Below are 12,492 nucleotides of genomic sequence, written 5' to 3'. Positions count from 1 at the left end.
AACAGGAAGCCCTCCCCCCTGGCAGTATATATTAGCTCACACATACACATAATAGACAGGTCATGTGACTGACAGCTGCCGTATTTCCTATATGGTACATTTGTTGCTCTTGTAGTTTGTCAGCTTATTAAATCAGATTTTTATTTTTGAAGGATAATACCAGACTTGTGTGTGTTTTAGGGCGAGTTTCATGTGTCAAGTTGTGTGTGTTGAGTTGCGTGTGGCGACATGCGTGTAGCAACTTTTTGTGTGTCGAGTTGCATGTGACAGGTTAGTGTAGCAAGTTGTGTGCAGCAAGTTTTGCGCATGGCGAGTTTTATGTGTGGTGCCTTTTGAGTATGTGCAAGGTTTGTGTGAGGCAACTTTTGCATGTGTTGCAACTTTTGTGCATGTGGCAATTTTTCTGCGTGTGCAAGTTTTGCGTGTGGCGAGTTTTCCATGAGGTGAGTTTTGCACGTGTGGCGAGTTTTGCATGTGGAGAGTTTTGCGCGTGGCGAGTTTTGAGTGGTGACTTTTGTGTTTCTACTTTTATGTGGCGAGGTTGGTGTATGTGTGGTGAAATGTGTGCTGAGGGTGGTATATGTGTTCGAGCACGTGGTAGTGTGTGGCGCATTTTGTGTGTGTGTTCATATCCCCGTGGTGGTGTGGAAATTATCCCATGTCGGGGCCCCACCTTAGCAACTGTACAGTATATACTCTTTGGCGCCATCGCTCTCATTCTTTAAGTCCCCCTTGTTCACAGCTGGCAGCTATTAATTTGCCTCCAACACTTTTCCTTTCATTTTTTCCCCATTATGTAGATAGGGGCAAAATTGTTTGGTGAATTGGAACGCGCGGGGTTAAAATTTCGCCTCACAACATAGCCTATGACGCTCTCGGGGTCCAGACGTGTGACTGTGCAAAATTTTGTGGCTGTAGCTGCGACGGTTCAGATGCCAATCCCGGACACACACACATACATACATACATACACACATACATACATTCAGCTTTATATATTAGAGATATATATATATATCTATATATATCTATATATATCTATATATATATAATATCTATATCTATATCTATATATCTATATATATATATATATCTATATATATTTATCTATATATATATATCTCTATATATATTTATCTATATATATATATCTCTATATATATTTATCTATATATATATCTATATATATATCTCTATCTATATCTCTATCTATATATATCTATATCTATATATATCTATATATATATATCTATATATATCTATATATATATATATCTATATATCTATATCTATATATATATATATCTATATATATATATCTATATCTATATCTATATATATATATCTATATATATATATCTATATATATATATCTATATATATATATCTATATATATATATATCTATATATATATATCTATATCTATATATCTATATCTATATCGCTATCTATCTCTATATCTCTATCTCACATTTTTTTTATTTAAATTTTGGGATGCTTCAATAGCCTCCATAGGAGGCTAGAAGCATGCACAATTCGATCGCCTCTGCTACATAGAGGTGAAGCACAGATCACCTCTATGCAGCAGAAATGCAGGGTTGCTTTGAACGCCGACCACAGGGTGGCACTCAAAGTAATCGGCCATCAACAAGCATAGAGGTTTCAAGGAGACCTCTGGTTGTTATGGCAATGCACCGATGACCCCCGATAATGTGACGGGGGTCAGCGGTGCGAGCACCTCCGGCCGCGTGTCCGGGAGATCTAGTTAAATGCCGCTGTCAGCGCTTGACAGCGGCATTTAACTAGTCAATGGGCGCGGGCGGATCGCGATTCCGCTCGCGCTCATTGCGCGCACATGTCAGCTGTACAAAACAGCTGACATGTCGCGGCTTTGAGGTGGGCTCACCGCCGGAGCCCACCTCCAAAGCGGGGGTTCTGCCAGCTGACGTACTATTCCGTCAGCTGGCAGAAGGGGGTTAATCATTCACGGGAATGGGCACATCAGGGATTTTTCTGCCATATATGTAAACCTAAAAGAAAGAAACTATATGCCATATATACTAGAGTATAAGCCAACCCAAGTATAAGCTGAGACCCCTAATTTTGACACGAAAAACTGGGAAAACTTAATGACTCAAGTATAAGCCTAGGGTGGAAAATGCAGCAGCTACTGGTAAATTTCAAAAATAAAAATGGGTACCAATAAAATTAAAATTAATTGAGACATCAGTAGGTTGTTTTTGAATTTCCATATTGAATCAGGAGCCCCATATAATGCTCCATACAGTTCATGATGGGTCCCATAAGATGCTTCATACAGTTCATGATTGGCCCCATAAGATGCTTCATACAAAATACGCCCCATATAATGCTCCATAAAGTTTGATGGGCCCCATAAGATGCTCTATATTAAAATATGCCACATATAATGCTGCACAAAGGTTAATAATGGCCCCGTAAGATGCTCCATAGGAAATTTGCCCCATATAATGCTGCATAAAAGTAGATTATGGCCCCATAAAATGCAGTTTATGCTGATATTTTTGACTGTACAGTATATCTGCTAATGCAATTAAAAAAAAAACAAAAAAAAAAAAACATACTTACCTCTCGTCGCTGCCCGCTGCTCCTCAGCGTCCTCCGCAGTGACTATTCAGGCAGAGGACGCGCGCACACGAACACGTCATCGCGCCCTCTGACCTGAACGTCACAGACAGAGGACACAGAAGATGGCGGTGGAACGAGGAGAGGTGAATTTTGCGCCATTCCCCCGTTATACTCACCTGCTCCTGACGCTGTCTCTGCACGTCCCTGGTTCTCCGGCGCTGACAGCTTTTTCCAGCGTTGAGCGGTCACCTGTACAGCTCATTACGGTAATGAATATGCGGCTCCACCCTTATGGGAGTGAAGTCTCGTCTATATCCATTACTGTAATGAGCGGTACCATGTGACCGCTCAACACAGGAAGAAGCTGTCAGCGCCCGGAGAACCAGGGACCGCGCCAGCAGCAGGTGAGTATGATTAGACAGCTGCCGCTCCCCCCTCCCCTGCCGACACCTGGGAATGACTCGAGTATAAGCCGAGGGGCAATTTCAGCCTAAAAAAAATTGGGCTGAAATTCTCAGCTTATACTAGAGTATATACGGTAAGTGAAATTGCTGCATTCCTATATACACTTATAAAAGTAGTGGAGCAACCCTTTAACATAATATTGATGACCTATTCTTAGGATATGGTATCCATATCAGATTAGCAGGGGCTGGCGCCCCCACCAAACATTTCATTTAAACGGAGATCAGCTGATTGGTGGAGATGTCGGACCCTCACCAATCTGATATTGATGGCTTATGCTAAGGAAAGGTCCTCATTAATAGTGGAACAAAATTTAACACATTAAAAATCAACAAATTTTAAGAGCCTTAACATCAGATGAGAACTACAGCTTGTCCCCAAAAAGTCCACATAGTCACCTTAGCCGAGAAATAAACGTGTGTGTGTGTGTGTGTGTGTGTGTGTGTGTGTGTGTATGTATATATGTATGTGTTTTTATTGTGCATAAGTAGTGAAACCTTATTTTTCCTCCCCTTATACCAAAAGCCATAACTATTCTTCTGTATAGCTAATCAGTCTCCTATGAACACTGGCCGCAGACTGGCATTCACAGGAGTACTGTGATGACGGACAGTGGTCTTCAGTAGGTGCTGTTAACCTACAGATTAACCTTATATCAGCTGGTTAACATAGTTTTTTCTGGTGACAGGTTCCCTTTAAATACCATCACAGAATCCCCCTCTTGTAGCCACCCCTAACCTTTTTTATACATTATAAGGATCCCCACATTCTACACTCAGTATCTATTTTATTCTGTGTATATACAGGTCCTTCTCAAAAAATTAGCATATAGTGTTAAATTTCATTATTTACCATAATGTAATGATTACAATTAAACTTTCATATATTATAGATTCATTATCCACCAACTGAAATTTGTCAGGTCTTTTATTGTTTTAATACTGATGATTTTGGCATACAACTCCTGATAACCCAAAAAACCTGCCTCAATAAATTAGCATATCAAGAAAAGGTTCTCTAAACGACCTATTACCCTAATCTTCTGAATCAACTAATTAACTCTAAACACATGCAAAAGATACCTGAGGCTTTTAAAAACTCCCTGCCTGGTTCATTACTCAAAACCCCCATCATGGGTAAGACTAGCGACCTGACAGATGTCAAGAAGGCCATCATTGACACCCTCAAGCAAGAGGGTAAGACCCAGAAAGAAATTTCTCAACAAATAGGCTGTTCCCAGAGTGCTGTATCAAGGCACCTCAATGGTAAGTCTGTTGGAAGGAAACAATGTGGCAGAAAACGCTGTACAACGAGAAGAGGTGACCGGACCCTGAGGAAGATTGTGGAGAAGGACCGATTCCAGACCTTGGGGAACCTGAGGAAGCAGTGGACTGAGTCTGGTGTGGAAACATCCAGAGCCACCGTGCACAGGCGTGTGCAGGAAATGGGCTACAGGTGCCGCATTCCCCAGGTAAAGCCACTTTTGAAACATAAACAGCGGCAGAAGCGCCTGACCTGGGCTACAGAGAAGCAGCACTGGACTGTTGCTAAGTGGTCCCAAGTACTTTTTTCTGATGAAAGCAAATTTTGCATGTCATTCGGAAATCAAGGTGCCAGAGTCTGGAGGAAGACTGGGGAGAAGGAAATGCCAAAATGCCTGAAGTCCAGTGTCAAGTACCCACAGTCAGTGATGGTGTGGGGTGCCATGTCAGCTGCTGGTGTTGGTCCACTGTGTTTCATCAAGGGCAGGGTCAATGCAGCTAGCTATCAGGAGATTTTGGAGCACTTCATGCTTCCATCGGCTGAAATGCTTTATGGAGATGAAGATTTCATTTTTCAGCACGACCTGGCACCTGCTCACAGTGCCAAAACCACTGGTAAATGGTTTACTGACCATGGTATTACTGTGCTCAATTGGCCTGCCAACTCTCCTGACCTGAACCCCATAGAGAATCTGTGGGATATTGTGAAGAGAAAGTTGAGAGACGCAAGACCCAACACTCTGGATGAGCTTAAGGCCGCTATTGAAGCATCCTGGGCCTCCATAACATCTCAGCAGTGTCACAGGCTGATTGCCTCCATGCCACGCCGCATTGAAGCAGTCATTTCTGCCAAAGGATTCCCGACCAAGTATTGAGTGCATAACTGAACATTATTATTTGATGGTTTTTTTGTTTGTTATTAAAAAACACTTTTATTTGATTGGCCGGGTGAAATATGCTAATTTATTGAGACAGGTTTTTTGGGTTATCAGGAGTTGTATGCCAAAATCATCAGTATTAAAACAATAAAAGACCTGACAAATTTCAGTTGGTGGATAATGAATCTATAATATATGAAAGTTTAATTGTAATCATTACATTATGGTAAATAATGAAATTTAACACTATATGCTAATTTTTTGAGAAGGACCTGTATACATTGCACATTACCACTTATACTGTCCTGTATGCTGGGTGCAATTTTCTGTATGTGCTCTTACTCTCTTATTTTGGACATCTCCTGTGTGGTCTTTATGAGCATGGCCTTAAGAGTTTAGAAAATGTCTGAGAATTTTGATCCACCTTTGAATTTTGTTCCAGTTAACCATGAAACATTTATGCAAAAATAAGTAGCATTTAGGATACAGAAAAGGACCATGTTTCTAAATATGGGTAACTCCCAGTACAGTTGGAGCAATGAAAGGAGAACATAATCGGCCTATACACCCCAAATAACTAGAAAGATAGTGAAGAAACTTGAATATCATAAAACATTAAATTTTAATTGAAAAGTAATAAACAGGCTGGTAAAGTCAACAACACAGGCCATATGTAGATGTTAGTATAAGGGCAGTTCATTAAATGTCTTTGTACTGCAAAGTACATGGGGGGGGGGGGGACCACAGAATATAAAAATGTAAATACATAGGAAGATGCAGTGTAGCAAATGGTAGGATAAGCACTGCTGCCACATTTTGCACAAGCGGTGCACCAAAGTGAGGGTGAAAGCAGGTAGCTACCCTTATGCTGGGTTTACCTGACGTGCATAATAGCGGCACTGCTTATCTCATACAATAGTAATAAAGAAACATAAGTTGGTATGTAACTAGAAGTAAAGGATAGTTCTTACCCATAAAGTGCAGTTGTGCATGTCAGGAAAAGCCCCTCCACGCGTTCTGCAATGGCTAGCTCAGGGGGCCAGTCGACTGCATCTGCCAATGTATATACATTTTTTCATTCTGTTAAGTATTTTTTTCCGTGTACTATATAGTTCATGGACATATAATTAACTGTCTTATACTAGCATCTATACATGGCCTGTGTTGTTGTCTTCACAGTTGTATCTTGACTATTTTTTTTTTTTAGTAATCTGTACTATTAAATCCTGTTTTTACATTTTAAGATTTTGAAATAAAATGTTATTTTTTATGACCTTCAGGTTTCTTGATTATATTGACTATTTCTTGACTTTTGTGTTATTTGGAGTGTACAGGCTACGTATGGTCTCCTTTCATTGTCCATGAAACATTGAATAGTAGGATGGAAACTCTGGTGATTATCACCCGATCATCGCTAGTTGTCTCATGTGATGCCGACGTCCTACTTTGTGTAAACACGCCCCACCACTGATTAAGGCTAGGTTCACATTGCACTAGGTGAGTCCGTCTAACGGACCCGTTTTTAAGTAGTGAAAACGCAATGTAACGGACAATGTAACGCACCCATAGACTTGCATTGTATGACGCATCGTGACGCATGTCAAAATTGGCATGCGTTTGCCACATTCCGTTTTTTTATGACGGACCTTCGAACGTGGCTTGCAGCGTTTTTGAGTCCGGTCAAGCTAACGCAAGAGTAACGGATGCGTCAATTCTGCCATTGAAGGCTATTGCAAACGCAGCCAGACGCAAATCATGCAAAATTTCCAAATAATCCATACGTTTGAATTGCATTAATGAGGGTGGTCCATGTGGTCATGTGACAGGAAATATGATTTCAGCCATTTTTAATTCACTTTATGGATCCAATATCTCCTTTGGGAAATACGCCTTCTCCGCCGAAGTCGTAACTGCATCAAGCGAAATCTAACGAGCTCAGACACAAACATCTTGCTAGCAGAAGTTCACTCAATGCTTTCAAAATGGAGAATGTGTATGCACCCACACCCGTCGCTGACAAAAGGAGAAAAAAATAAATAAAAATAAATAAAACTTTATTCAGTGCCTGAAGGCAGAGAAACGGATGCTTCACGAACGGACATCAGAATGAGATAACGCAGTCACGTGCGTTAACGCAAGCGTTAACGTGAAGCCAAATTTTCAACAAATTTGCCTCATTTCTGTACATGCGTTTAACGGATCCGTTAAACGGTATGTACTTAACGCAATGTGAACCTAGCCTAACTGTTTTCTGGGCATTGGAAGCCTTTTGCCTATCTGTGGTGTGGGCAGAGTTTTACTGCGCTCAGCATTCAGAAAACTGCTATGCTTGCAGAGAAAAGTAGTTTTATCAAAACTACATGAGTCTTAGCCGCTCCATCATGCTCCCCTCAGGTTATATATCTAAAAAACTGACACATTCCCTTTAAAACTAATGACTGACCGTTTCAAGAAATATTTGAACTAAGTGCTTATCAGTTTAGTCAATGTAAACCAGCACTTGAAATATATTTTTGCTAAATATACCTAGTTTATATTAATAATGTATGTAGAAACTGTGATTTGATTACTTTAATTTTTTTTGCAGATCAATCGTACTGCTCTCCTTCCCAAAGGTTTAATTTTCAGCCACCTCTTCCCCCTGGATCTCCATATAATACTCCACCTTCACTCTCTCGTGGAACTCCTCCTTCAACACCTACAAATTTCATACCCCCACCACCACCAACACCAACTCCTCCACCCTTACCAAAAGGAACACCTCCACCCACTCCTCCCTCTAGAGGCTCCCCTCTACTTCTTTCAAGAGATGGTTTTCCTCTGCAACCAAAGGTGGCAAATTCCATGGATGAAGACACTTTGACTTTGGAGGAATTGGAAGAACAACAACGTTTAATCTGGGCAGCTCTGGAGAATGCAGAGAGCACAAACAGCGAATCAGATGTTCATACACCATTAAATGGTAATTCTGTTTCTTCTTCTCCAAGCAGAGTTGAAAGTGACAGTGTCACAGAAGGGAAAATTACAAGACACAATATTGAAGAATTGAAGAATTCTGTTCTCCCCACAGAGTCCATTCTAAAAGAATCTAATGAAAATGTTCCTCTGACAACAGAAGAAGAATCCTTTAACAAAGATCCCAATGAAGATGCTCCGATTCAGGAGATGGTTGTTACAGAGCCCATTGACAGTACTGATGAGAAAAAGACATGTGTGGGAACAGATGTTACCGAAGAGGCTGCATATATTGACCCTTCTTCTTCCAACTTTAGAATTCCAGATAGGAGTAAGTTTGCAGAAGGTATTACACCATTTGAATTTGAGAACATGTCTGAGTCAACTGGTACTTACCTTCGTCTTAGAGATGTCCTGAAAAATTCCCCACGAAACCAGCAGAAAAATAAACAGGGGATGTAACACAATTCTTAGCAGAGGACTGTTTTGTTTTTTGTAATTGAAAATATTTTATTGGCCAACAGCATTCATATACATGTACAGCAATTTATATAAACAAGAAGGTATAAATGTGTTTTTATTGGCCCGATTACTGATGAGTATTAAGAACCACCGCCAGTTGGCTGGTTATTTTCAGGTGTTTTGTCAGCGAAGTTAAAAGCTTTTTAAAAAAAAAAAAAAGTCTCATACGAAAGGGTGTGAAAGTCATATTCCATTGTATTCTGAATTTTTTCCTTAAGAAAGTGGTTATATAGAGATGCTGTTTCTAAATTCAAAGTGTTCGTTATCTTGGCAATCTTTTAAAAACCTTTTTTTTTTTTTTCTCCATTTTTTTACTTTTTGCTGAGTTTATTACTGTGTTTAATGTTTTGAGATTTTTTTTTTAAGCCTGATGTAACTTACTGTTTTACATATCCACTTTTTAATGATATTTTTCAGTTAATGAATTCCAACCCACTGATCAGATCTCATTTAGGAAAAAAAATCCCATTTAATATTGGTGGCAAATAATTGATCATAAGGTGGGAATAGATGGGAAAACAATACTGTTTATATAAAGAAAATATTTCACTCTTAGGTTTTTTTCTTGTTTTTGTTTGTTAAAGTAGAAGGTAGGGTGGATTTTTTCTTTTGTACATTTATTTTTACAATGCATATTTGAGATGCAACCTATCTGTTCAATATATTGAATGCTTTTAAACCATCTCAAACTTTTACTGTTGAATACTAGATAAACAGGAATTAACTGTTATAATTCTTTTTTATACATTATGGAGAATGTTTCAGTTTTTAATGCCACTGCTATCCTTTTCTAAGATGATATCTCCTAAACTTACTGTGCACCCGTCACAACATACAGAAGTTTAATAAATGGGGTTTAAAAAATGTCTTTTGCTTGTTGGAATTTTTTTTTTACTTTTCACTACTCATCAGCTTAACTCTTAGGAATATTTTTGTAATGACATTTTCGTGTGTGTCGCGGTGCTATATTTGTTCGAGGAGTGTTCAGTAAGTAATCTACCCCAGCATGTGTTGTCAGTGCTAGGCTGGTTTCACACTTGCCTTGGGCAGAGCTTTGGAGGGCTGCATAGTTCCTCCTTTAAGTCCCGCCCACTGCCGCACTTCTTCCATTCAGCTCCGTCTACATCGGCATGCATCCTGCCTACCTATCTTCAACATTGGGTACACAGGCCATGCGAATGTATGCGGATGCCTCCGCATGTGTCGTTTTTGACGCTGCCCCGACCGCAACAAAAAGCATACATTCGCATGGCCTACGTACCGAATGTTAAAGATAGGTACGCAGGACGCATGCCGATGTAGGCGGAGCTGAATGGATGAGATGTGGCAGTGGGCGGGGCTTAACGAAGGAACTACGCAGTTCTGCCCAACACAAGTGTGAAACCATCCTTAGGCCATGTTCACACTTTGCGGGTGACCTCTGCGGGTTCTCCCGCAGCGGATTTGATAAATCTGCAGGGCAAAACCGCTGCGGTTATCCCTGCAGATTTATCGCAGTTTGTTCCACGGTTTCCGCTGCGGGTTTCCGCCTATACTATTGATGCTGCATATGCAGCAATATGCAGCATCAATAGTAATGTTAAAAATAATAAAAATCGGTTATACTCACCCTCTGATGTCCGGATCTCCTCGGCGCTGCACCCGGCGGTCCGGTTCCAAAGATGATGTGCGAGAAGGACCCTTCGTGACGTCACGGTCATGTGACCGCGACGTCACCGCAGGTCCTGTTCGCACAGCAACTCTGACCGGCCGGCCGCTTGCAGCGCTGAGAGGTGAGTATAACATGATTTTTTATTTTTATTCTTTTTTTTTTACCCCAAATATGATTCCCAGGGCCTGGAGGAGAGTCTCCTCTCCTCCACCCCGGGTACCACCCGCACATTATCCGCTTACTTCCCGCAACGTGGGCATAGCCCCATGCGGGAAGTAAGCGGTTCAATGCATTCCTATGGGTGCAGAATCGCAGCGATTCTGCACAAAGAAGTGACATGCTGCGGGTTTTAAACCGCTGCGTTTCTGCGTGGTTTTTCCCGCAGCATGTGCACAGCGGTTTGCGGTTTCCATAGGGTTTACATGTAAATGGAAACGCTATGGAAACTGCTGCGGACCCGCAGCATCAAAATCGCGGCGGTTCCGCGGTAAAAACCGCAAAGTGTGAACATGGCCTTAGAGCTGAGCTTTTAACAAACACAGAAGTTCAGTCTAATGAAAGTACTAGAAGTGACAGGATGGCAAATGCCGTACTGTGCGGCTGTACAAAGAAAGTGAGGGATTTTAAGCTTTGTTTCGTGATTCACTTCCCTACAAAGGAATTAAAGAAACCTAAAGAAATCCATGAAAAGATGACCCTCTTTCAGTGTGACCTGCCAAACATCTATAGAAGAAATGTTCCATAAAGCGCAGGCCATGATTCTGCATGATCTTCGGGTTAGAGTCAGTGTTATAGCTCATGAATTGGGCATTTCAGTTGGCATGGTTTTCAGTATCATTCATGATGTTTTGATGATGTCCACATCCTTTCCAGGTGGATGCCACAAATGTTGATGCTTAACCCCTTAGTGACGGAGCCAAATTTTTAAAATCTGACCAGTGTCCCTTTATGTGGTAATAACTCTGGAACGCTTCAACAAATCCCAGTGATTTTGAGACTGTTTTTTCGTGACACATTATACTTTATGATAATGGTAAATTTAGGTCGACATGTTTTGTGTTTATTTATAAAAAATATCAAATATTTGAGAAAAATGTTAAAAAATTAGCAATTTTCTAAATTTGAATGATTATCCCTTTAATCCAGATGGTCATACCACAGCAAACCATTAATAAATAACATTTCCCACATGTCGGCTTTACATCAGCACCATTTGTAAAATGTTATTTTATTTTGCTAGCATTTTAGGAGGTTTAAAAATGTAGCAGCAATTTTGAATTTTTTCAAAGAAATGTACAAAATTTATTTTTTTAGGGACTTATCCATGTTTGAAGTGACTTTAGGGGTCCCATATATTGGGAAACCCCCAAACGTGATATCATTTTAAAAACAGCACCCCTAAACATATTGAAAACTGCTGTCAGGTAGTTTATTAACCCTTTAGGTGCTTTACAGGAATTAATGCAAAGTGGTATGACAGAAATGAAAATGTGTATTTTTACCACCTAAATGCCACTAACTTCTGAACAGGTTACAACAGCCATCAGACTGTAAGGCCGCTATTTGGTCGTGAATTGCCATTGCAAACATCAGGACCACAAAATAATGATCTGAGGGCAGCAACTGGGATAAAGAGGAAGCCCCCAAACTCTGTTAACCATTTATAGTGATGTAGTCATTATTGACAGCAGTATCTAAGGGGTTAAACAGATTTGGAAGGTGCAAACACTGATCGTGGCTGATACAGCAAGTTGTCAGCTATAGTGTACAGCCGACAGCTGTGGGATTGTCTCCTGTATGGGGATGCTATTACCTTATATCTTAGGTCAGTTAAAAGACGTATTGGCTGTCATTAAGGGGTTAAGCAAAAAAAAACAAAAAACATTTTGCCAGCAATTTAGTCTATTGAATTTAGTGAGTCTTAGCGAAAGTCCAGGAGACTTCTATCACAGGTAATGAATCATGGGTCCATAACCTTGATCCTGAGACTAAACAAGAGTCCACGAAATGGAAGCAAACGGGATCACCAACTCCCAAAAATGTGTCCAGCAGTTAGCTGGAAAGATGGCAACAGTTTTGTGATACAGAAGGCTTTTTTTTTTTTTTTTACTGAATTCATGTCACACTTGATGACAATTTTTCCAGAGACAC

General features: G+C 40.3%; 1 protein-coding gene across 2 annotated transcripts in view; it reads left to right on the top strand.

Annotated features, from left to right (window-relative positions):
* Positions 1–9,558, top strand: part of ZCCHC8 (zinc finger CCHC-type containing 8) — a 99,165-nt gene extending 89,607 nt beyond the window's left edge. The window contains exons 14-15 of one of the 2 annotated variants that reach the window (XM_077293158.1): positions 7,801–8,175; positions 8,284–9,558. In XM_077293158.1, coding sequence (XP_077149273.1) covers positions 7,801–8,175; positions 8,284–8,630 — 722 coding nt within the window. In that variant the 3' untranslated portion in view covers positions 8,631–9,558. Of the gene's footprint in view, positions 1–7,800 lie in introns of both variants that reach the window. The other variant, XM_077293157.1, reaches the window with a different exon arrangement.
* Positions 9,559–12,492: the final 2,934 nt, after the last annotated feature.

The sequence above is a fragment of the Ranitomeya variabilis genome, chromosome 1, assembly GCF_051348905.1.
Source record: "Ranitomeya variabilis isolate aRanVar5 chromosome 1, aRanVar5.hap1, whole genome shotgun sequence".
Lineage (NCBI taxonomy): Eukaryota > Metazoa > Chordata > Amphibia > Anura > Dendrobatidae > Ranitomeya > Ranitomeya variabilis.
Note: the sequence above shows the minus strand (reverse complement) of the source record. Positions and strands in the feature narration are given on the sequence as shown.